The 26,375-nt window shown below is 28.4% G+C and overlaps 1 protein-coding gene across 2 annotated transcripts in view; it reads left to right on the top strand.

The window, feature by feature from the left end:
- Positions 1–26,375, top strand: part of LOC108568296 (adenylate cyclase type 6) — a 134,362-nt gene that overhangs the window by 49,062 nt on the left and 58,925 nt on the right. Inside the window, exon 2 of one of the 2 annotated variants that reach the window (XM_017929285.1) lies at positions 653–896. In XM_017929285.1, the coding sequence (XP_017784774.1) occupies positions 795–896 (102 nt within the window). In that variant the 5' untranslated portion in view covers positions 653–794. Of the gene's footprint in view, positions 1–652; positions 897–20,784; positions 20,869–26,375 lie in introns of those variants that run through there. The other variant, XM_017929286.1, reaches the window with a different exon arrangement.

The raw sequence follows: 26,375 nt of genomic DNA, 5'->3' as shown, positions 1-26,375 counted from the left end.
ATATGTGACAGCTGTTACTTTGCATCGAAGCGAGTCGAATTGGGTCCCATTACATCGATTAACATATATGTTAGGCAGCACGGCAAAAAGGTTGAGAAAAGCTGTTCTAAATCACATTGACATTATATATTTTGACAACCAACATTTATAAACAAAAAATGATTCTGAGTATATATTTTTTTTAAACGAAATTACTTTCCGTACAAGCCAATAAATAAATATTATAATTACCAGCATAAAAAACGATAATTTAAACAATATTGTTATATTATTTCTACTAATTTCAATATATAATAAATACACAAAAACCTATTATATTAATTTTATAATAAATTTACAATAAATTAAACTTAAATACTTAAATTAACATAACATTAATCCTAATTCAATATAAAATTTTAATTCTAGAGTTAATAGTAATCTATTGGAAATTTATCAACTAACAAATTCATTGAATTTCCCTGTTTCTCTTTTATATGTTATCAATTGAGTCATGTGTGAATACACAATAAAAAAAGTACATAACAACAGTGTTAATTGATTATACTTGCTTATAAGAATTCAATTGTATTATATTCATATACTTTAGATGCTAATTATAATTTTATCTGTATATTTTAAATGCGTGTATTTATTTATCTATCTGTTTCAGGTGTCTCAATCGGAATACTGGGATTTGTTAAATGGAAACGTAAATAGGGATTTCGAAATATACGGATTTTCAAAGCAAAATATTGGCGAGTGCCTGCTTGTGTGTTTGAGTGCGTGTGTGTAGTGCGGCCGGCGGAAGGATAATGGAGTCTACGCCGATGATGAGATCACTCAGTTCAGACAGTGAAAAGCGTCGCGATTGGAAACAGCGACTGAGCCTGAGAGATAATAGAAGACGTGATCCTGTAAGTAATACATTTAAATCCCCATCATCCAATCCTAATCATTGAATGGTACATGTACATGTTTGATTGTGTGTGTCAACCTTATGTCGATCGAGGATGCGATATTAAGCCATTTCTATATTACTTCCATTTGTCAGGGATTTATCTGCCTGAAATCGTTATAAATGTTGTTAGCGTATGAATCACGTTGTTTGTTTATTGAGTGCAAGTAACAAATTTTAAGAACAGTCGGTGCTTATTTAAGGATTTTTTCTTAATACGTACATGATTATTTACGGAGATCTAACTGAAGTTGTGTGAACGCACAATAATGATTAGTATACTATGCGTTTTGACTCATATTCAAGTTGTACAACTTTTCTTCATACCCCAAAAAAATATTACCGTTCTGGCCAATACACGGATGATAATGGTGATCTATTGATTCACAAACTTCAACAAACACTTCATTATAGTATTTTTAGCATTTTTAGTATTTTGGCGTAGACTTTATTAGATAAGAAAAAGTCCAGTGGCGTATCTTCATAAACAACTTTCCCCGATAACTGTTCATCCTGTTCACATTTTTTCCAAGTACCATTTGCAAAATTATTTTTTCTGTCCGGATCATCTTTATTGATAACATGTACCAATGTTGAAATATATAGTTACATGCATCATCTTAAAATGCGATGGACACTTATCTGCAATTCCCACTACTTCATTATCTTACGGATTTTCACAATATGTTTCCAGTATTCTTTATTGGCTGGTGAAGCTCGTTGATGTTCTTGATTTTCCAAAACGTTGTCTGTGAACGTCCTGAACAGTTCCATTCATTTCAAACTTATCTTTTATCTAACTGTAAATCACATATATGGATCTGGCTGAAACTCCCTACGATATTCCTTTTGTAATTCTGTAATTATTTACAATTAATTACACCTTAAAAAAAAGACAAATCAGAAAGTTATGACCCGTTAAACAGTGTATACATTTGTTTGTGACAACCTGCATTCATATATCGTATATTCACCTAACGTACCTTAACTGATTGTTGAATATACCTATACTTTTTAGGATGTGGTTTTTCCGTTGTATAGTAATAATCAGTTTATAATTATAATAGGGTTACTTTATTTCATGCGAAATTTAAAATATTTTTATCAATAATGGAAAGGAAAGAAATAAAATGTACCATATAAATCAATCTGTATTACAATCTGTTATACATTATAATGATTGTGAATCTTCAAATTAGAATAAATAATCTAATCTGAATAATCTGACGTGTCATTTAGAATATTTAATCTTGAACACAAGGAAAACAATATTGTAGTTCATAGTAAAATACATAAATATCTATGGGAATTCGACTTCCCATTTGTTAACTTAAAAATTTCCGGGGCGGTATCATTCCAATAATAATTTATTGACCAGATAAAAATGATGATAAAATCAAGAATTGTTGTTTTGGGCCTTTCTGCACTATATTACTTCATTCTTTCTATTTTATATAAAATAATAATTGTATGGAGATAATAAAAATAGATCTATCGAATTATAATTTGTTGTAAGCTATTCAGAATAGAAGAATATTGAACATAGAGCTGGGTGGAGTCCAATCACATTAAGTTACCAGGAAGCGATAAACTGGGTCGATAATCAGTTAATAGACAATGTAAAGCTACTGTGTCTCTTAATGAAGTGTTAGGCAATATATTGGCAAGTTTCAAAGTCCAAATTAAATGAAATGTTATTAGTTAAAAGAAAATACAACTACAAAAAAGAAATAAATCCATTATTCTATAGTTACAGTACTATGAGTCGATTTTGACTATTAATTAATATCATTGGTTGAATATGTTTGTTATGTTATATTGGAAAGTAACATATTATCTTTTTTAGTACAAGTAATAACAATACCTTACCATTTTATAAAACAGATAATATTTATTTCAAATAAATAAGTCCTCACAAATTAAGTTAATTTCATTTTTTACACTTTCATGATTTCTTGATTTTTATTTATGTATGTATGTATGAATTTAAGCTATTAAATTGTTCTTATAACTATGAACATTCCTAAAATTTATAAATTGATTTCAAGTACATTTTCTAAATTTAAATAATTAACAAACAATTAAAATATGAATGTTCGAAGTTAATAAATACACGTAGAATTGTTTTTTTATATAAACAATAAATAATTGAGTACAAATTTGGAAATTTAATAGTCATTTATACATTAAATATTTTTTTAAATAATGCAATTATTGGGAGTATAAATTAATCATTATTATTTATATAGTTTTATATATTGCTTTGAGGGTTTTCTGGAATTACTGTTGATCATTTATGTGCATTTTTCCAGTCTTTGCGATCACGTACACCAATCAAGCAATTTTACCGAGAATTCGCAGGAAACGTCATTTCTACCACAGAGAACGGAAGTTTCATCGACTTCGTTCGCAGGAAAAATTTCCACTAGAATGAGTTCAAAGTTTGTAAACGGTCGTTCCAGAAAATGGAGGCTACCATCGTCTATTTTAGCATCTTCTTGCATGACGGATATTTAATATTCTTTGTTGAAATTTGAAATTTGAACGGCAAAATTAATAACCAACAGACTTTTTTTCTATATAAAGTGAGTAAAGAACAAAATTCATATTTCCATATAAAAAATACACAAGTTCGATTATACATAATTCCAAACTTTGTATATTCACACTAATTTTAATCGATGCAGTCGACGGAATTGAATTATGCTAATAGCATAATATTAATTAGCGATTCAATTAGTATCCCAAAAATATGTGCGTAATTATAATTTATTTAAATTATATGCTAATAATCCAATCAACCCAACTATAATCCGTATAACGAATATCAATATTTCAATTATGCATTATTAACTTATAGATCATCATTATTATATTATAATCATTCAGAATCTATTAATAGAAATAATGGAATCTGATGTGTATTAAACGATTCATATTTACATAAATATAAAATGTATAACGTGCGTGTTTTGGATATTGTCCCACAATCACAATGTTCGGTTCAATAAGTTTTAATAATAATTCAGGAATCCTATTAAAATCGCATGCAAATTTTCCACAAACGTATCGTATAATAGAAAAAAAAATGTATGAAAATAAAAAATACTAGTAAATTTGCTGGATGCGCCGGGCAATGTTTTACGAATTTTGAAATAAAAAGGGCTGTTGTTCTATATGGAGGAATAAAATTATCTAGCGGGAATAATAATAACGGGTCACATAAGCTGGAAACTTTATTTGCACACATTTCGAACTTGTCCCTCTGATCAATTCCGCAATGTACAGTATTTTTTGTCAATTTGCAAACATTATTTTCAGTATATTGTATATGCATACCATATGCATTGTATTTCCATATATTATTGATTTATTTTTTGTATGTTAAATTTATAATATTTTTTTTAGAAATACTTATGAGATTAGTTGTCGAATTATTGAAAGTCAATATAACTATATTAATATATAAATTATCATAGAAAAATATTAATTTTGAAGCAAACGACTTTTGTAAAGATCTGTTTAGTTTTTTTTTTTATTAATAAAATTAACAGTGCTGCGAAGTCATTATATTAATACATCCAGGATAATCTTTTATTTAAATAAATGACGAACAATGAAGAACAATAATAACACTTTTTTTTATACACAGTCAAATTAATGAGGCATAAAAAAATACAATTATTATTGTTAATATAGTGAATTAACATATACTATTTCCACGTAGAATCGCAATCAATCCTCTTTTTCCATCCCAGCCGAATCCCGTGGGAACGCTTAATCATCAATATGTCCTACTCCCAATCACAACTCCCACCCCGTATTAATAAGAATTAACTTTGTAAGTAGAATAAGTATTTAGATTATTCTCGACAAAACAGATGAACATAGTCTCAGCAACACTTTCTCATAAAAACCTAAGACGAGCATAGTCTCAGCAAAACTTTTAGATATGAATATAGTCTTAGTAAAACCTTTAAAGATGACTATAGTAGTCTCAGATGAATCCTAAGACTACCATCTGACGAATAAAGTTATGTAAAACCAAACGAATATTATTAAATTACTAACAACTGAGACTTCACAACGACAACACCAAAAATATTCCACTGTCTCCGAAATTCCATCCCTGGGACACGATAATATGACTCACATTGGTCAGTTGTGTTAAAACTTAAAGTAAAAACACATGTTAAGTTTTATACATAAATTAAAACTACTCAAAATAAAATTTTGCATCTGTTATATAAAATATACGTAACATAAAATAAAATAATTAATAAGTAATTTTTTTACTGAGAAGGATGAACCTGATGCTTTAATAATACATTTTCAACATTTTGCGTCAATTTTGTAAGATTTAAGATCTTAAATCTCCTCGTTTAATGATGTCCAGTCTGTTTCTTTTTTTCGTTAGGTGATTGGTTCCACTAGGTATGACGATGGAAAGGAAATTAAAAAATTTCCTCGCTATATTCCATAATACGGGATAAGTAACGGATATGTTGTTTTTCAGCCAGAATTTCTGATATCCGTTTTTAAACTGAACCTTAAGTTCTTCGTTTGTACCTAGTTCAGTCAGTTCCTGTTATATTATGACATTCGTTTCTTCTATGTCACCATATGAGTTAATTATCCACGGTGGTATTACCATAGTCAAAACGTCCTCAAACCTAGTTTCAAAATCTGAATAGAGGACATTTAAGTGTTGAACGTAGGTTGAAACGTCGTCTTCCTGGCAGTTTGTCTGTGACAAATTGGGGAACTGGGAAAATTAGCCCCGTCCAATATTTAGTTTCATTAGTTTAACTCTGGCAAAAAACGCTAATAAGATGGACTTTGTTTTAATCAAATTTATCTTTAGTATCCAGATATTCTAAAATAGTCTCAAAAAGTGCAAAAAATCTTGTCAAACATAAGCTTTCGACAGATAGCGTACTTCAGTGTGAAGGAGCAATTGATGAAAGTGTTCGTCATTCTCTTCACATAACTGCGCAAATGACCGCATAATCAACGCGTTGCTTCGGATTCGGTTTACTGCATCAATGACTAATTGAAGAGATTCATACAATCTAACACTCAAATTTTTAGCAACTAAATAATGTATATGTCTATATATTATAATACTATCGTGGAGCCCCATTTTCATTTCATGGACCCCCAATTTTTTTTTTCGCTGACGTAGACCCCTTGCTGGTTGTCACAGACCTCTGGGGGTCGATATAGACCACTTTTGGAATCACTGATCTATATTATTTGTTTGTCTATCAACTTTGATTTTTACAGCCTTGTTCTTATTGAAATTTCTTCAAAGTTGTACTTATAACATCAATTGCAAAGGAATTACTATCATCAGGAGCTATAAGATATAAGATTGTACAATATTATACAACTAAAAGTTATAATAACAGTGTAAATATGTGCCTGCAATCTTTGTTTTCAATCCTACATGTGCATCACTTAGCATTTGTTTTACAAATCATTAGAAAACGTCAATCAATATTAATATTGATTAATTTTAAAAGAACAAATATTGATAAGTTTTCATCTAGACAAATTGAACGGTCTCGGTAGATATGGCAAGTTAAAGATATTTCTTTCAAAATAATTGAAAACGCAAACGTTGAAATAAAAATTGTATTCATATTTTAATAAAAGTCATAAAAGGAAATCTTCTCATTAGATTTTTGAAATGTTCATATAAATGTGTTTACTCAGACACTTCTTCATTTATTGTAACTATAAAAATACAAATATTTTATTTGTAAAAAGATTTCAATTTCATAGTGGTATGCTATTTAATGGTAATTTTATTCTGAATATAAATTGATGGGTTAATAAATATAATGTTTTATAATTTTTATTACATAATGAATTTATTTCAATCATGAAACACCAATTAATATTATATATTAGCGCAGAAATATCGCAGAAGTTATTTTTGTTTGTTTTGTTACTATTATTGTTATGAATAAAAATGTATATTTTCATGAAAATATATGTAATTTATCTGTGAAAGGCCTCTTAAACACTGGCAAAGCAAATGAGTATTTAAAATAAATATATGAGCGAGTTTTCATGTAATTTATTTTTTGTTGTTTACAATTATACTAAGAAGTGGAGTGAACGACGAGGATAGAGAATAAGCAGTTCCACTTGAAACGCTACGTATTATGCCAAGTGCTTTAAACACCGAAGCTATAATTCATATTAACTTCCCTTAAAAGTACTTGGAGTAAGCATCCGCATCCGTAATTTATTTAATCTCTCGAGAGGGATAGATTTTGGCACTTGTCTAAGGCAATTCCTGTTCGGGATTTAATGCTGTGTTTAGCATCATGTATATACCAACATCAACCCGTCTCTTACATCCGACCGACCGATTTACCGCCACCACATTCCATTCTGCGTGTAATGTACTCACCAAAAACAGATTGCTGATAATATCTATGATTTATTACCAAATTTTTATATTATATATATATATTTATTTATTATTAATATGTCAACCTTGACCTTTGAATAAAAAATAGTTATATATAACTTGTTAAATATGTACTCAACATAAATAGATTAAAATATTTTTAACTTATAAGATCATTAAAGTAAAAACAAAATATTAAATGAAATGAATATTTTAATTATTAATGGTTTAAAAAAGTAGTACAGAATTTTAGATTTTTTTGGTTTATACAATTATCTGCAGAGAGAAATCTACTCGTTACATTTCAGCCTGACCATTTTTTATATGTTCTCTCTCCCGAGAGGTTTAATATATACGAAAAGGATAATCTAGACGTGGGTTTCCCAAACTTTTCCTGCAACAGAAAATGAATCAAATTAAAAAATATTTGAAAAAAACATTAATTATTTCTTTAGTAATTATTTAATTCAAGGTTTTTATACCAGTGTTGCTTGGAACATAGTTTGGAAAACACTACAATAGATCATGTTTTCTTTGAATGCCTCAACTTATTACCACTAATTACCTACTAGCAACAGAGAATCCTCATATTTATAGATATATATTAAGTTTTTAAGAAGAGTACAATGTTTTTTCATAAATTATTATACTAATTTATTTGCTTTTATCATGTAATGCTTTTATAGTTAATAGTAATATTTAAAACTCATAAACTAATATTATTATCGATTTAATTGGGTACTTAATTGTATAGATATGAATTATCATGGTGGTATAATTATATCAAACTAACTTGAAAGTTTTAACATTCGTGTTCTTGGCTAAAATATTGCTCAATATTTTAGCGTCCTCCTAGTCTGCAAGCTTCAATAGGACCTTGCACAACTTGAACGTGGGTTTCATTCGGTTTTCCCATCTCGGTGTACAGTCTACAACAGCAATAACAACAATATAAATAATAATGCTAATTCATTGATCATTTACTATCGGTTCCCGAAAATCTATAACACATAAACGTCGCGCTGCTCCTGGATAAAGTTCCGAAGACGGGGTCTCAGTATGAAATCAAAGATATCCTCCAGTTCCTTCTCCAGCGGAAATATGTGCTTAAATTACTTATCCAGACTGTCCGAATCTTCAAAACTCCTGCACGTGGTCACGTTGCCCTCGATTTTGTACATGTTACACACTTTCTCATTTTTTACACGCAAAAACACATTAATATGATTCTCTTCAATCTGCAAGTTTTGGACAACAAAATGAATTGAATTCATAACTAACATAAACATGTATAATAGCCAGACAATTTAAATTACAATTAGAGTTGATACATTTCGATCAATAATAACAATTTTATTACTATGAGAATTCGCATCTGTATATTGAATATAATTAAACGGATAATAATACTTGCATATGAGTTTAAACTCTAATTACTAATTATAAGAGTATTACATGATAGGGAAGTAGTGGAGATTGAGACCTATTGCAAGGTTTCCCAAACTATGTTCCGTGAATATATGGAATTAAATAATTACTAAATAAATAATAAATGTTTTTTTTATTATATATTTAAATTTTATTGATTAGACTACCCTATCAAATAAATAAAGTGTTCAGTGAAAATTTCAGGATTTACGAAATGTTCCGCTGGAGGAAAAGTTTGGGAAACCCTGATCGGAGGGATGAAAACATTGCAATAAAAAAATATAGTGAATCTATTTGCATTCCATTTTGCGAGTCAATTTTCTAACAATTAATTTTGCTCGTTATGCGAGGTACTCGTTAAGCGAGGTTCCATTGTATAATACATTTCGATTAATTAAGTATAACGTGATTGTAAATAAAAACATTGTTAAAAAACTAATATGAAAAATAAGAAAGCAACCAAAAATGTTTTGAAGAACAATTATATTTTATGAGTACACCCATACCTCGCTATACATACGGCCGCTCTTTATATGGCATTTTGCTATAACGACCCTCTTCAATTAAGGCACGTTTTCGATTTACGGCGTAAAATGTTTCGCTATAACGGCAAAAAAAAACTTGTTTTCGATGTCGATATATCTACATGTTGCCAATCTTGCCCAAGCGCAATAATTGATTCTTTATACGGCTTTCGCTTTGCGGCCAAGTTTTGTGGAACGTATCTAGGCCGTAAGGCGAGGTATGGGTGTATATTTTTGTTGGTATAAATCATATTCTTTCTAAAAGGCGGGACTTTTAAAACTTCGCGGGACTTGTAATAAAAGCGGGAAGTATTGAAAGACATTCCTTTTTATATTTCTTAATATAAATTCCTTGTAATTCTCAATGAATGCCAGCATTGTAATGTATTTTCTTATTGTCAAAATTCAATTATACAAATTTAAAAATTACAGATATATTTGTATGTACAGTGGAACCTCGCTTAGTGAATTTAATCCTTTCGAAAATTTCCGGATTATTATTTGTATAGTAAAATACTCGTATTCAAAAATACACATAATATGTGTACATAAGTTTTAAAAATGATGTAGCAGGCGCGCAATCCGGGACTTTTGTTCTCATCGTCACTCGTTATGTGAAACGTTGTTCGTTAAGAGAGTCATTTTTCTTACAATTCATTTTGCTTATTAAGCGAAATGCTCGACAAGCGAGATTCAACAGTGTAATCAAATTCGCTTAAAACATAATCGATATTGGTTTAGTTTGTAGAAGGTATGTAAGTTACAAACTAAACCAATATTGAAATATCATAAATTTATACTTATTTTATTAAATTTGATTAGATTATACAAATTTACTGGATGAAATCAAATTAGAATCTAAGTTGGAGATTTTCTATAATAAAATTAAAATGTAATAAATAAAAGAAGTTGCTTTTGACTTTTTCATATATTTGATATGGTAAAGTTTAAATTTTGCTTATTTAAAATTTATTTTTACGTGTTGGGATGCTTGAAGATCAATTCCATATTTGTATTTTAAAAAAAACATGTTTTCACTTATAAACTTTGGTATTTATTGGACCAGACGCACCTTTTTACGTAAGTAAAACCACTTAACATTGAGGAATATTTGTAGTTCAAAGACATAATACCAAGTTTTATATAATTACATTTCTTACTATAAATTATCTGCTTTTTTCCTAGTTTGTTCAATTTCACAATTAATAGTTATACTATTAACTACAGTTTGTAAAGCAAACAAGTGTAGTATTTGTTGGTATTTAATTATTAAACAAAAAAACTTATATTATAAAGTAATCTTTTGTTAATTCGTTATATTTTTTTGTTATTTATTTGTGATTTTTAATCCTAGTAGAATATAGAAAATATAAGGCACATTTGCTTCATCACTGTTGCTTTTGGTAGTTGTTTAAAAATAAAACTGTGAGTGATTTATTCGAGTCACCGGGAAATCCCCGCGAAATTTAAAGAACATTATGCGAATACTTTAACTTTACTGCCAAGGATTTTCCCTGCGGCAGTAAAAGTATCCATGCCGAGAAATAAAACAAAAACTATGCGAAATATTTGTCGTTACAATTTATGGGCGAGCTTATCAGGCGTGGAAAACTTCTAGTGATCGTCTAACAATTGCGCAAAACGTTTCACAAAGGATAATAGAAAAATAGAGAAAAAATAGAGAGTATAATTTTAACTAACAATCTACTAATTATTGATATTTGCACGTGCCGGAATTGCAAAAAAGCTTTGAAGGTAATGAAAAAAAACACATATTCATTATTTCCGTTGATAATTGTTTCGAGCACTTCCTATATTTGTTTATTGTTATTGTTTGTTGTTTCTGAATCTCGTTGTATCTAATCGCGGATCTGTGTAAATATAGATTAATTCATTAAAATTATTTTACACTGCAGTTAATTAAGATATACTATAGGAATAGTGAGGTTTGGAACTTCAGTATTCATTTGTACGTCCTATTCGACATTGAGTGTGATCAGTAATATTCTCATGGAGGCTATAAATTACAAACAAGTATGTTTCATTAATATAAACTTAAATTATTACAATATATTCATTTAATTACAACTATATTACATCATACTTTATTATCATTCATTTATTTTAAATCTATTATATAAAAAAAATAATTACATTTGTGTTAAAAGTATGAAATTACTCAATTCCATTTTTAACTATTAATTAACTTATAATATCAATATTATATACCTGTGGTCTGACAAAAATTCGCTAAGTTGGCTGAAAAAAAACAAATAATTTTATTTTAATATTTTTAATTTTCATCCTTTTATAATTTCTCTACATAATTTCCATTTATTTCAATATTTTTCTTAAGTCAGCAGAGCCACCTTTTAAAACATTCATCAAAATCGGATTTTTTGAGCTTCTCAACTTAATAAATGATCTCTTCATTGGAACTGAAAACTCTTAACATCATTTTTTTTTTAATTTTCGTTAACAGCCAGAAATCACAAGGCGCTAGGTCTGTAGAATAATGTGCTGGGCGAATTTCATTGATGCCAGAGAGCGCAAGAAATTTGTTGGTTATTTCGGTAGTGTGAATGGGCGCATGATCGTAATGTAAAAAGTAGCGACGGAGTACCCTCGATTGAGATAGAACCAGCTACCATTTTTACCCTGGTAAAATAAATCGATATCATCAATTTTGTTGCTGATTTTTGTTATCTTGCTTCAACTGGGAACATTTGCACCTTCTGCGATCCATACCATGGGCTGCTGGTTTCCAGGTCAAACTTATATAATCAAGATTCATCACCTATTACGATTTTACTAAAAGTGCTAGAATCTACATTTTCAACATTTTCCAAGAAATATTGGGCAAAACGAACACGAGCGGATTCCTTTGTGCGGCCAAAGTGATTATTTAATATTCAAGCCATCAACTACAATTTTCTGTGTCACTCCTGGATCTTCGTCATTTTTTGCCTTCACCAGGGCTACATTTGTATCACCGCTCGAAGATTTGGGCAACCTTCACGAAGTTCGTTTTTCACAAAAAAAATGTCCGGTCTGAAATCTTTGAAACCACTTGAAAATAGTTACAAGGGATAATGCATTCACTCCATATGTATTTTGGCGTTCCTGAAAAATTTTCATAAGGTTGAGTTGATGTCGAAATCCGTAGAGAATGGCAAAACATTTTTTTTGTGTTGGTGGTGACATTTCTACCATTCTTCACTAATCTTACATTTTCTGCTATCCATTCTTACCGATCTTCTTGAAATTTGACATGTAATGTCGTTAGACTATAACAAATTTCAGAAACAAATGAGTTAATGCCAATTTAGCGAACTTTTGTTCAACCCCACGTATTTATGTATCTGTTAATTAATTTGATAGTTACTAACGAGTTTACAATATTAAATATAATCTTTATATTATTTACGTGATAATTTTGTACACAATTAGTTGTCACCCTGTATGTGGCAGAAGAAAAGGTATAAGGTTTCCAATTGTGGATCGTTGACGGCCGATACACATTTGGGAACCTCATTTAGACGACAGAATTAAAACTTAAAGTAAAAAAAACTTTTTATATCAACATGTGGGAAATAGAAATTTTTGAAGAGTACCACTTTTTTTTTCAATCACCCTTTGAAATGTGCGAGTTATTTCTGCCGCACCCTGTGCATTAAAACTGATATTGTTTATCGTTGTATATTGTTAATTTATTACCACTGATAATTATGATATTCTTTTCAGTGATATTATTCTTCAATAATTATGTCTTAAGCACTAAAAAATTGATTTTTAATAAACATAATATTATTGATAGATCACACTTTTTTTTTTCAAAGTTGATTCATGCTGATTACGATCTGACAAATATTTTGTTATTTTACGAATATTTGTACTTAATAAACATTTTTGTTAGGAAAAATATTTCCATATCATTTATAAATTCTTTTTGTTCGTACTACAATATTTAAAGTATTTAAAGAATATCCTATTTACAATATGCAATTGAATGTTATTTATTATTTAATGAAGACAATACACAGTTGGTGATTATAAGTATGACAATTAGTTTCCTGATATCTTGTCAATTCGTTTCGATGCTTTGAGTTAAATGTTATATTAGTTAAATATTTGGTCTGTAATTTAAATTCTCGATTTTGTACATATTTGATGAGTTTATTATAATATAATAATATACGTTTTGTATCACATAACGTTGACCGATTTTTGCATGTTTACAATTTCAATAGTGAACGCTGTCACGCTATTGATGGCTGTAAAACAAATACTAAACAACGTAATTAAGCTTTATATGGTTGGTGATTTTGAACATAGTAGTCTTTTTTTTTCAAATAACAACCGCCATCTATAGTGAGGTTGTGTACTTCTTAGATTACCCTCTTATAAAACGAGGAACAGATTGCATTTCGCTTAACGAGCAAAATAAATTGTAAAAAAAGTGGAACACATTATTTATATTACATTAGTTTATATGGGGTGGTTCCACTATATACAAAATCTTCATTCGCCTCGTCCTCTCCTACCTACCTTCCAACATCATCTCAATTGCATCCCGCTCCAGCTTCCTGGAATGACCATTCGAAAAATTCTTCAGCTCTACTACCATCACCACAGCGCCCAACTTCACGACCTCGCCGCACTCACCAATACTCCGAAGTCCTCAAAAACTCCATGGCCGCATGCAGCAAAAACCTTTTCTCAGCACCACCAAACACGCACCCATAACGCCCCCCTGACGACCTAGACATAGCCACCTTCCTTAATACCACAAAACCAATGTTCTTCCACCTATCAATTGCCCACAACCCAGTTCCAAACCTTTACGGCACCCCCCATTCGAACCTCGCATAACCTACATTTTAATACGTAAACTTTTTTCTTCTCCCTTGTTTTAACCATCACCTTGACCATAAGTTTCTCTTTGTATATTGATCTATACCCCTTCAATTCCCTCCCTCTTTTGTTTGCTGGCTAAATGAGCATTACCTTATGTAGTACGGGTAATCCGTTTTGCCAATATCCCGCTCTCTTTAGAATCGTACTAATGGAACTAAATAAAATAGAAATATACTGCACAAAACACTTGACTTTATAAATGGCACAATAATTGTGTGTACTATTTTTTTTGAATTAATTTTTATTCTGCTCAATTAATCCCGACTGATTGAAGACGTAGGTATTGTATAAAAAAGACAATTAATCTATAATTAAGTATTGTCTTTTTTTTTTGTTCAATTAAAACTTTTTTAATAACAAATTGTGTTCAAATTTGAATACCTGTTTGTAATTAACATTTTACGTGACTTGTTTGTTATGCACGTGCATTGAGCCCGCATTTTACACCGGCTGAATTATAAACTATCGATCCTTGCGCAAAGAAGGGTTTAATCCGTTCCACGATAATTAAATTCATTATGGACCAATTAACAAAATCAATTTGTTTTAATTGAAAATGTCATGCGGCATATCCAGCCGTTCATCATAATTATGTAAATGCATCTAGGAAAATTCTTAGTATTGTTCAAATGTAAAACGGAATTTTCTTTTACCCTTCAATGACTTCAGGAAAATCTAAAATTAGAGGAGATCTTTTTACCGTCAGATAAATGTTCGACAGTGACAATGTTGCTCAAGGGCCCTTCTCTTCTTCCTCTTCAGTTTTCCCTATGCGTCACAACACGCTCATGGCTCGTGGAAAAAGACACGGCCTGAAGGATAATCGATACGGGCACATAATAATCCTTTACGGCTGAATAACATCCGGTTTATTATTAAGATAAACATTGTGAATAATTCCATTTTGATGCGACCGCAAACCAATAAAAACAAAACGTACAAAACAAACGAACGGAATTAGACCTCTTCCAAATATTTTTACTTTGTATTGGATTTAATATAGACACGGACGGAATTTAATAATGTTCTCTTGTCTCAGTGAATAATAAAAAAAGAGATGCGAAAATACATAAACGGGATTTTTCAATTTAACTTCGCACCTGTATTTTACTCTTCCATTTTTTTCCTCTCACTCGCTTATATTTTCATTCTAAATATTTAATATACTTCGGCGTTTCTTTTTAATACGTTTTTAATGCGTTTAAAATAACAACACAAACAAATGAAATGGGGATATACATCGAAAGACCTGCATTCTCACATTGTAAGCAAATGAAACACCTACTGTATTCAGCAGTTATATAATGCGTACACAAATTGCAATTTGTTAAGTGAATTTCTAAATAAACGCATTTAATTATATTTGGTTGGTACACGCATGCTTCTTCGACCCTTCGTACATATAGGACGTTTATAGGAAAATATTCTTCAATTATGTACGTATTATCCAACGAACTTTGTTGTTGTTCTTTCGAAGAATTTATTGATATTAAAGAACATGATGAAAAATATTATTTTGTACCTTTTGCGTAATTTGTTTAGTAACGTGAATGAGGTTACAATATATTAATAATATTGGGTGTCTTAGTAAAGGCACTATTTGTTTGTATTAGGTTGACATGTCTAAAAATTTCAGTAATTTTTACTAATCACTTTTTATAACAATGCGCTATTGTTAGTAAAACTTACATAAATCTCAATAATAGCGTTATTTGTATCTTTCAACAAACTAACAATTTTATCAATTTAAATCAATTCTAATTTATTTATTTCGTCATTTAATAATTTCACTTTTTGGGCAAAATAATTTCCAATCAATATGAAGCAAAACTTTATGTTTTATTATTTTTCTTAGCAATCAATTAGGCTTCCATATTTACATAAAACAATTTTTTTTGATGATACCTTTTAAATGATGTATGTATCAATATAATGGAAAACAGTTTATAAGATACTAATTTTACGCAAGTTAAGTGAAGTTTCGAGTATGAAAAGGCGATAAAAAGCATTAGAAGTTACTTGATAATAGCAAGAACTAATTGCAAAAAGTAAGGACAAAAATTTGAATTTTCATTCAACTATTTTTCATTTATTATAAAAGATAAATTCTCGTTCGACTATTTTTTCAAAAAAACTACTGTGTGCACTGTGCACAGAAAATTCGGAAAGAAATTAATAACTCAACTTTTTTTGCTACTAAGATGTCTTGGTTTTTAGATTTGAAAATTTATATAAATTATCTATCTGTATTATTGACAATACATTACCACCATATTTATTTTAATATTTTAACATATCTTCTCGTTTTCTTTAGCTTCTAATGAATGCTTTAAAATTTAAAGCTTAAATAATAAATTACTTTTTTGGAAACAGCACTGTGAAATTATATTCCATTTTACTTTGATTAATCAAGTCTAAATTAATATAATGATAAGTACTTTGGAGAAGTTCATTTATATGAGTAGGANAGTACTATGACTTATCAGTTCTTGTTAAACTTTATATATAACTTGTACAATAATGTATGATAATAATTGCTAATTTTGAGTATAAGTAATTAAGTTATATTTTAATAAAGATAACATTCCTTGATGCATGTTAATGATGTAATAGTATATTATATAATCATAATAAAGGGTAGCAGGGGTTAGACATAACATTGTCATGTAATTTAGGACATTAATTAACTTAGTATGAACGTAAGTGTTGATCAAAGAGTCATATAGAAAAATCTGTTTGAAAATTTATTTCATTCAAAATTAGAATTATTTCATATTTATTTTGAATTTCTTATTATCATCATAATTAAAACTTATAATCTTGTTTATTTTATCCAAAACACCCAACTCCATTTCCTGACATTAAACCCTTCTCACTTATCTTGACAGTTCTCTACATTTTTTTAAATTTATTTAATTATTTGTCCCTTTCTCACATTAATGTTCATTCCATAGAAATTTATTGCATATTTTAAATTAATTTACATATTTTTTGGAGAGTCAAGTCATTATCGCTCAGACAAAGGAATTTATATTTATATATGTTTTATATAACAAAAACATTTGCTCACATAAATATTAAGTTTATTTTGGTGATGAAGGTATTGGCCTGGTCCTGGTTCTTCTGATATTTGTAGCAAACTTCAATTCCTTGTTCTGCCAGTTCTTGAAGGTCGTCTTTGGTAAGGCCCTCACCAGAAACCTGCAGTAAATCCTTAATATCCTGCTTATGTACATCTCAAACAGACATAGATTCTGGGGAAGCACAGCGCTACGTGTTCGGGAATAATCGTATTATATACGAATCTATGCAGCGCTAAACGAGGTCTTGCTATATTATTTATTGAAATGTTTGTACGATAATCGATAATTTTTTTTTTTCTGATGTTTTGAATTAGGTTCGCATCACTAAATAATTATTTATTTGATTGCGTCAATACGATTCCATACGCATTGTAATTCAATTCTAAATCAAATAAACGAAATATCGAATGTTTGCTTAATATAACTTATGGATGAATATGTAAATCACTGTTGCAATTGAAGCGCGCATTTTGATTGCGTAGTTTGGTTTGATCTCATTTTCGTAATGCTAACATTTATTTCCATAACTTTAGGATTTGATTCTTCCGAAATTAATTATGTTATTAATTAAGATCTGATATCTAATTATTGTTTGGTTCGATCAAAAGAAGTGAATATAATTCTAAATTACAAGAATATTTTAACGTCAGTAATGTGAAGGTTTGGATAGAGGGATGAGTGTGCTCTAGTCAAATATATTTACTTAGACTTGATTGAGTTTGTTAACAGTGTTGTCATGTACGAAACCGCTTAATTTATTCTATCTCATACACGTTGTTACAAGACTCACTCAATTATATAATAGGATCAGCAATGTTGATATTAGCATAATTTTGTAGTAATTAAATTATTTAGAGAACAAATATTTCATAAACAAAGAAATGTTATCACATGAGATACCTAGTAAGTTCAACTATTTTTTATTCAGTAATAATGCAAAAAAATATTCAAATAATATTATTTTTATTAACATTTTATACATTATAATTGATGAGATATAGCAGTATAATATTTTGTTTTTAAATATGTAAATGCATTAAAAAAAGTTAATTCTTAGTTTAACTAAGAATAATCTATACACAGATATTCCTAAAACTAACAATACTACGATACACTTGGAAAGATCACATTCGGGCCAAGAGTGAGCAATTAGAAATAATGTTTAGAAAACTCTACTGGAATTATTAGTGGAGAATAAATTACTTATATACAAAGTAATACTGAAACCATTATGAGCGTATGGTATCTAATGCGGCCAGTAAATGGAACATACAATTTATACAAAGGTTCCAATCGAAATGCTTAGGAAATATATAAAAGACTCCATTCGTCAGGAATAAACAAATACATGAACATGCTGAAGCGTTGCAAACCACTAGATTTTAATTATTAATGTTCAAAATCTTCATAATGGTATCTATAAAAACTAAGAATGTACATTTAAATGTATTTACAGGTTTTGATGATTTAGATATTCTAATATTATACTACAAAGTCAAGTTATAGTCAGTATTTATTTTTGTAATTTTTATGAGATGAAAAGAATATACAATGCAGCATGTAATTCGTTTAAAAAGTCTCGACAGTCATCGTCAATATAATGAAAGAAAATATGTGATAATCACATATTTGCAAAAGAGCATTAAACAGTTTTATTTATTATTCCGAATTCATATATTTTTTTTGAAAACAATTAATATTTCTGTTTAGACATAAACTATCTTTACATTTGTTACAAAATACATTTGTTTAATCTTTACAACCTGTTTTTTACAGCGCGGTCTAATTCCTAGGATAACTAGTCATTGTTGGATTGTAATCTACTCTTATATTTTAAGAAGAAAGAGTAGTTGTTGGGTCCTTTTCTTTATTTGTCTCATATACCTTTTGAAGACATGACGAAGGTCGTCCTTTTTTCTTAATATTGGTTGCTTTTACTTATCCATCCGTTCTAGCAGCAATATTACCGTCGTTCATCATGAATGGATTCATGAGGTTCACTATAAATACCCTCCACCCAAGTCAAAGGATACAATGACAGTGTTAAGGAGTAGCAGATGTACAGAGAAAGGGAATAGTGGACATTTTTAACCTACACAAGAGTAAACCAACAAATTTATAAAGCAAGTAAAGAACTTCCAAACGGAAGTTATACCATTGGGAAAAGTTTACAAAAAAAACTAAAAACAAATGTCAATTACCATAAGATTTATTTTATGTTAACAGGAATATATTGTTAAATAAATACTAGACTATATAAAAAACATAAGATAGCAAAATATTCACACAAAATTGCAGAATGGCAGAATTAAAAAAATATTAATTTATATTTAAATGTTGAGCATAATTCATTTACGTTACATCTTATTTTTTAGGAAAGAATAAAAAATGACATTAAATTATTGGTATTTATTGAAATTGATTTTTAAAAACTGGTATAATATGATGACTAATATACGAAATGTTTTGAAACTCTTGAAGATTATTATAAAATTATTAAAACTAAAAAAACTAAGATTTTGTATCATAATCAATTAGAAATACATATTTTTTTTTGTGTTTAAAGAAAAATATTTTGTCTCAGAATTGTGTACAATGAATATTTATGACTATAATTAATAAAAAATAACAATATTATCAATCTTATGTTGTAGTACACTAGGTATTATTCAATCTGATAGTGATTACGTATTAAAACAATACAATTATCAAACAAATCATAAAATGTCCAATCCAGTAGTTTCAAACATTTTACTCGTTGGTTTGTTAAAAAATAATTATTGATAATATGTGTGTTTAAGACTTTTGTATTTTGTTAGCTTCATATATTTTTTTATTTAGTATATGTATTTTAGAATCACGTTATTTATTAACATATATTGTTTATTATCCTGTATATATTTTGAACATATCATTGATATATCAGAAAATGCGTAAGAGCTCTATCACTTCTCTTCAAATTAGTTCTGAAACTTATAACTGCAATAATACACTATTCTGTAACAGTTATATTTGAATATAAGATTATAATTTCACAAAAGAACACATATATTTTTCATTAGAAAATTTGGTTATACCATGAAGAATTTATTTATAAGACAAAGGTTATAAATAATTATTTTGGATAAATTATTAGTTGAGGATTTGGTTTATTTTAGTTCTATTTATAAGACAAATTCGGATTCTACGTATTTTTGGATTTATAATTTTTGGTAGCATCTCAGAAAGTCACAGAAACAATAACGTCTGAAACATACATACACTAACAGGAAACTTTTTATCACATATTTTAAACAAATCGTAGTCTCGCTCTTTCCATTCCTTCGTGTTCATATTGGAGCGAAAAGAACACACGGAGAAGAGAAGAAAGGAAGAAAAAATGCCGCGACCTTTGATTCTATTTACGTTTGTAATAATAACATGTACGAAGCTTATGGACGCTTGGGCAGTCGTAGTCTGCTTATTGTTTCCATTCGGTACGGATCATTGAAATACCAATCGAAGTGAGGAGCAAAGGCTTCACGCTTTTCTGGATTTTAACGTATTTGCTGGAAGGTCAGTGATGAATGTTTTATTTCCACCGGTCGTTATTTAATCCACTTAGCAGCCGTGTGTTTTTCCGGATTTATTTACACCTCGGTTCCGGCGTAATTAGTCTCGAAAGCCCATGAATAAATCAGACTGGCTCAGAGTCTCTTCAAATCGCGTATTCCTCATGTTTATATAGAAATAGGTACACTCAAGTTATATATATATTTCTTTTCACATCACGAAACTTGAGCTTTAGCTGACCTGGTCATCATGAAATAATAAATATGATGAGAGCAGTCTTTGGGGAAATTTCGGTGTTAATTATTTAGACTTCCTTTGCAACGTAAATACAACACAGCAAGCCGCTGAATATACTCAGTTACCACATACACTCTTGCACGGAACTGCCGGTAATTAAACATACTCACAATTAGGGGTTAGATTATTAAGCTGGCAATAAAGATGCTTTGCCTCTTACCGTACCATATCCATTACACCAGAAAGCTAACTTTATTAAATAGCCGGACCTTTTTTACTACGTCACATTTCAACTATTAGAAATTTCCAATTAGGATATTTTTTCTATCATTTTTTTTAAATTTTTAAAGTTTATTTATATATGTTATTTAATCTTTTTAAATAATATTTTGACATTATTAGCCTATATATATAAATATAGGCTTGTCTTTCGTTATAAGAATTTAATTCATAATAAAAAATATTTATTGAATTCTTACATACTATTTTCCGTTATATTTAAATATTTGTTGTAATTTTGAATAACTAGATAATCTGGAACAGAAAGTTTATATATTTATTTAAGGATATTATTAACTTTAAGTTTAGCGATTTATATAGGTCACATGTGTATGTTTGGAAATAAAAATGACTTCATTTCCCTTGTAGAATCTAGGGAGTCGGAATTTTTTATAAATAAATAAAACAATAGAAAAATAATGACTTGGTAGTGTCTAATATTTTATAGACATTAATCTTACTTTGTAATTAGAATTGATTCTTTTAATATATAAAAGAAGCATAATAAATGAGTTACCAATAAATTTGTTTAATCAATATTTATTAATAAATATAAAATCTAATCCTGTTTGTGATTCTTTGGGTCCGCACGATTTAATGACCATGTTTCTTCTATTTGTTTATATTCATTGTTTAATAGATTCGATTATAGAATAGATGTTCTTTTGATGTTCATTGCATCTCAAATTTTATATAGTAACTTATTTTTTGATTATTATATTCTTAAGTCAAATTTAAAATTAATGAATATAAAACTGTCAAACTTGTATTTCAATTGAATGTACTTTATTCCAGAGTTTAGTCTTTGTATTTCATATTTTTTTGGACTTTATTTTAAACTAATTTACTATTGAATTTCATCGAAATAGGTGTTTACATTTTCTAAATTTACATATACAGTGAAATCTCACTTAACGAGCATTTCGCTTAACGAGAAAAATGAGTTCTAAAAAAAATGATTCGCTTAACGAGCGACCATTCGCTTAACGAATGACGATGAGAAGAGAAGTCCCGGATTGCGCGCCTGCTAGATTATTTCTAAAACTTGTGTACACATATTATGTGTATTTTTGAATGTTTTACTGTACGAGTATTTCACTATACGTATTATCTTATCTCACGCATCTTCAAATGAGTATGAATAGTTGCTATTAAGTTATAGAATTTAATGTAACTAGATTCTTTATTTCGACTAATTTAATGGACCTAACTAAAGTTTTGTTGTGATTTCAAAATTTTTTTTCTCCAATTACACTTAAATTTTTTTATAAGAGTAATTATCTCATTAATATTTGTTTATATTATACTTGTATAATAGTATTTATTGTGTATATAAAATAATGCAGATTTAATTATTTACTCTATAAATTATTATTATAATAGTAGAATTATTATAATAATAATTTATTGGCCAAACATCAATACATAAGAAGAAGAAAAAAAAGTACAATTTATACATAAATAAATTTTAACATACAATAAAAAAAATATATATTAATAGGCTGGCCAAAGGGCTAACGAAAGAATTATTATATTTTTAAACAGTGCTGATTTTAGTGATGCATAACATAAGTTAAAGACTCGGCTGCTGTAGCTGGTGTTTAAAATATTTGATTTTTCTTTCTAAATATAGAATGAGTAAATTATTTTCGACCTATTTATATCAATTCGATTTTGAGTCGAGCGAAATGAAGAAATATTGTGTTGAATGATGAGATCATCATTTTCTGTAAACAATAAAATTAAATGTTTTATTGATTTTATGTATGTTGTGATTATATAATGATGATAAAATATATAAGAATTTAAAAATAATGATAAATAATGATAAATCATACGAACGGGTGGCTTCTATCTAGTATTTGATGTTTTACGGTTACACAACGGTAGTCGCAAATTGTATATGGATATGTGATCTATTTTCTTTAAAAAATACGAGTTAAATAGACTAAAGTTATAGTAGAATTGAAACGATATACTGAAGTGATATTTGGCATATTGTGAGCTACTGTTCTTCAATTCAATTTGCGCCCAAAACTACAAATTCGTATTTATTCGTAATGTCATGAGACAAATTTTACAAAAACATGGAATTCTGCAACTAGACTGGGAGGCAAAGTATGGATGTCATTGATCATGTAGCTGCATTAAATTTAATTGAAAGTCATTCATTAGTTAATATTCCATCTACTAAAAATAGACAAAAAAAAAGATAAACAAATTGCATGTATGCTCAAATACTGTTCGAGGGGAAAAAAATGAAAATATGTTACAACTTGTTCTCCCGAGTGTAAAATAGGACTTTGTATAAAGGATTGTTACAAAAATTTTAAAAACCTGAAATATAAATGTTCAAATTATTCATAATTTGAACATTTATTTCATTTTCATTTTTCAATATGTTTTTGATGATAATATTGTGTTATTTATATTTACAGAGTTTTGAAATGTAATGTATTGTAGTTCAAAATATACATATAAATTTTTTTTTTCGTATTTATACAACCAGTTTTGACCAGTAGTTAGAGGGTTAAACATAGATATTTTTCATGTATTAATTCTGTGAAACAAAACAAAAATAATATACTGATAGTAAACGTTTATATCATTTTGTATATATTTACAAGTATACAGTAAATAACTAATAAAAAAACTATGGCCAGTATTTAATTATTATTTTATTATGCTCTATTGTAATAAATATTAATATTATTATTAATAATATATTTAGCATTTACATTTTATTGCATGAAATCCCAAGTAATTTAATATAAAGAAATGAAAATTTGTAGAAACAATTTAATGCAAATATTTCCGAAACTAGAAAATTATATTAATAAGTTTCATCTTATGGATTGCTTAATTATATTATTATACAGTGAAACCTCGCTTAACAAGCGAAATTAACGAGGAAAATAAATTGTAAGAAAAATGACTCGCAAAATGGAACGCATTATTGGATATTGCATTAGTTTATATGGGGAAAATTGTTTAACTTTACGAGTAAATGTTTTGGAACGAATTAGGCTCGTTAAGCCAGGTTTTGCTGTATTTATAAAAATGTTAAAAAAAACACTTATTATTATCTTAAATAGTAAATAAAATTTAAATAAATACATAAAGATAATTCACAACTATTGTAAAGTTCTATTCGCTCAGTTATTATTTAAAACAAATATACACTTTATTTATATTTTTTTAATCAATAATTTATTATTTTTTAAGTTTAAGGAAATGGATTATCACTTGTTGTCTTATTGCTTCTCATATAAATAAAAAAAATCATAAGAAACATTTTTATAACTCAGAATGTTGGCGCCTCTCCGATATTCATTTCCGGGAAAGGGTCCCAATAAATGGATAATTTACAGGAGTTCTTAAATTACAAATGGATGTTGGGTTGTAAGGCTTTCCGAAGAGAAGTACTCAATCAGGAAAGTGGAGGGCTGTTCCGGATTGCCAAAATGCTGATTGATTTTATAGAATACGAGTTTACAATAATCACTAAGATTGAATGAACTTAAATTTGCTTCGTTCGCTCATTTCATTTCAGACCTTTTGTATAGTTGTAAAAATGATCTGATTAAACTAATAACTATCTAATATACTTAATAATCTTTTATATTATTTTTTGCAACAATCATATAAAAATAAAAAACTTTGTTTTCAGAGGTAAAAAAATTATGAGAATGTGTTTTTTGCCAACAAAAAATAGTTTAATTAAGTCAAATTACATACAAAGTAAAATATGTTGAGTTGATTATTTGTAATTATTTTTCTTTCATTTAAAAATAAAAAATTGTTGCATTTCATACTTATCGCTTCAAAATTTAAAATTTTCTTAATAAAGCACCTTTTTAAATTTTAGCTTGTTAATATTTTTTCGGTAGGAATATCTTTAATTTTATCTTCGTTTGATGAAAAGATTTTATAAATTTTTCACTAAAAAACTATCATTATCAGTATTCACTAAATTTCTAATATTCGCTTCATTCACATTTTTTAAACCCATACGTTATAATAATTATTCGTTGCAAAGGTAATGCTAATAGAAATATGACTGTACATATTAATAATGTAAATCACTAAAAACATTACAAATGACGAGAATAAAACATTTTCAGTGTTCTCATCTTCTATAAATTTTTAAATCAAATTTATGCTCGTCTTTCGGCATAAGGTAGACATATTTTATAACAAAATGATTATATTCCCATCAATATTAAATGGAATATATTTTATAGCACAGCTAAACGGAATTGCGCCGTATGTAAATGAAATGGATGATCGACTGCTGAAATTGCTAAGCAATCCACTTAAATTTAATATCAAATGTTTATGGCCCCCTGACTTTATCAATATTCATTAAATTAATAATGTTGAATGAATTATCAATAGCTTGATATATTAAGGAGACCGGAAAGTAATGTCTTTTTTTACATTAAATTCAAACAAATACATTTTTAACTTGATTTTATTTTTAATCAATGATGTAACTACCCTAGTTATCAACGGTTCGATAAAAAACAATTAATATTTGAACAAAATGGAGATGGCATTTTGGATATCATCCAAATTTTTAATGCGGGGCAGCAATTCCTACCTCAATTCATTATAACGCCTTTTCTGTTGAGAACATACACTTTTCAATTAAATATTGATTTACTGCTGTTCACAGTAAATGTCTGTATTCACAGTTTGTCCATGTTAAAAATGCTTTTTTGTGAAGTAAAAATGTCTTTTTCGTTTTGGATTACATAGAGGACCCATTTTCCATCTCCAGTGATCAAGTTGCATGCATGTACATATTATACGGGACCCAAACACCTGCTCCGCATACTTTATTTGCTTCCACTTCCGCCCTTAACAATACGTCATTGTCTAAAGTTGTTGGTCTTCCTTATCTTAACATGTTTAGAAACAACATTACTTTCCGGTCCACCTAATAATATAATTATTTATTTTGCAATGGCAGCTATTGACAATAGAACCAG

This window comes from Nicrophorus vespilloides, unplaced genomic scaffold (assembly GCF_001412225.1).
Source record: "Nicrophorus vespilloides isolate i.1.1-1 unplaced genomic scaffold, Nicve_v1.0, whole genome shotgun sequence".
Taxonomy (NCBI): domain Eukaryota; kingdom Metazoa; phylum Arthropoda; class Insecta; order Coleoptera; family Silphidae; genus Nicrophorus; species Nicrophorus vespilloides.
Note: the sequence above shows the minus strand (reverse complement) of the source record. Positions and strands in the feature narration are given on the sequence as shown.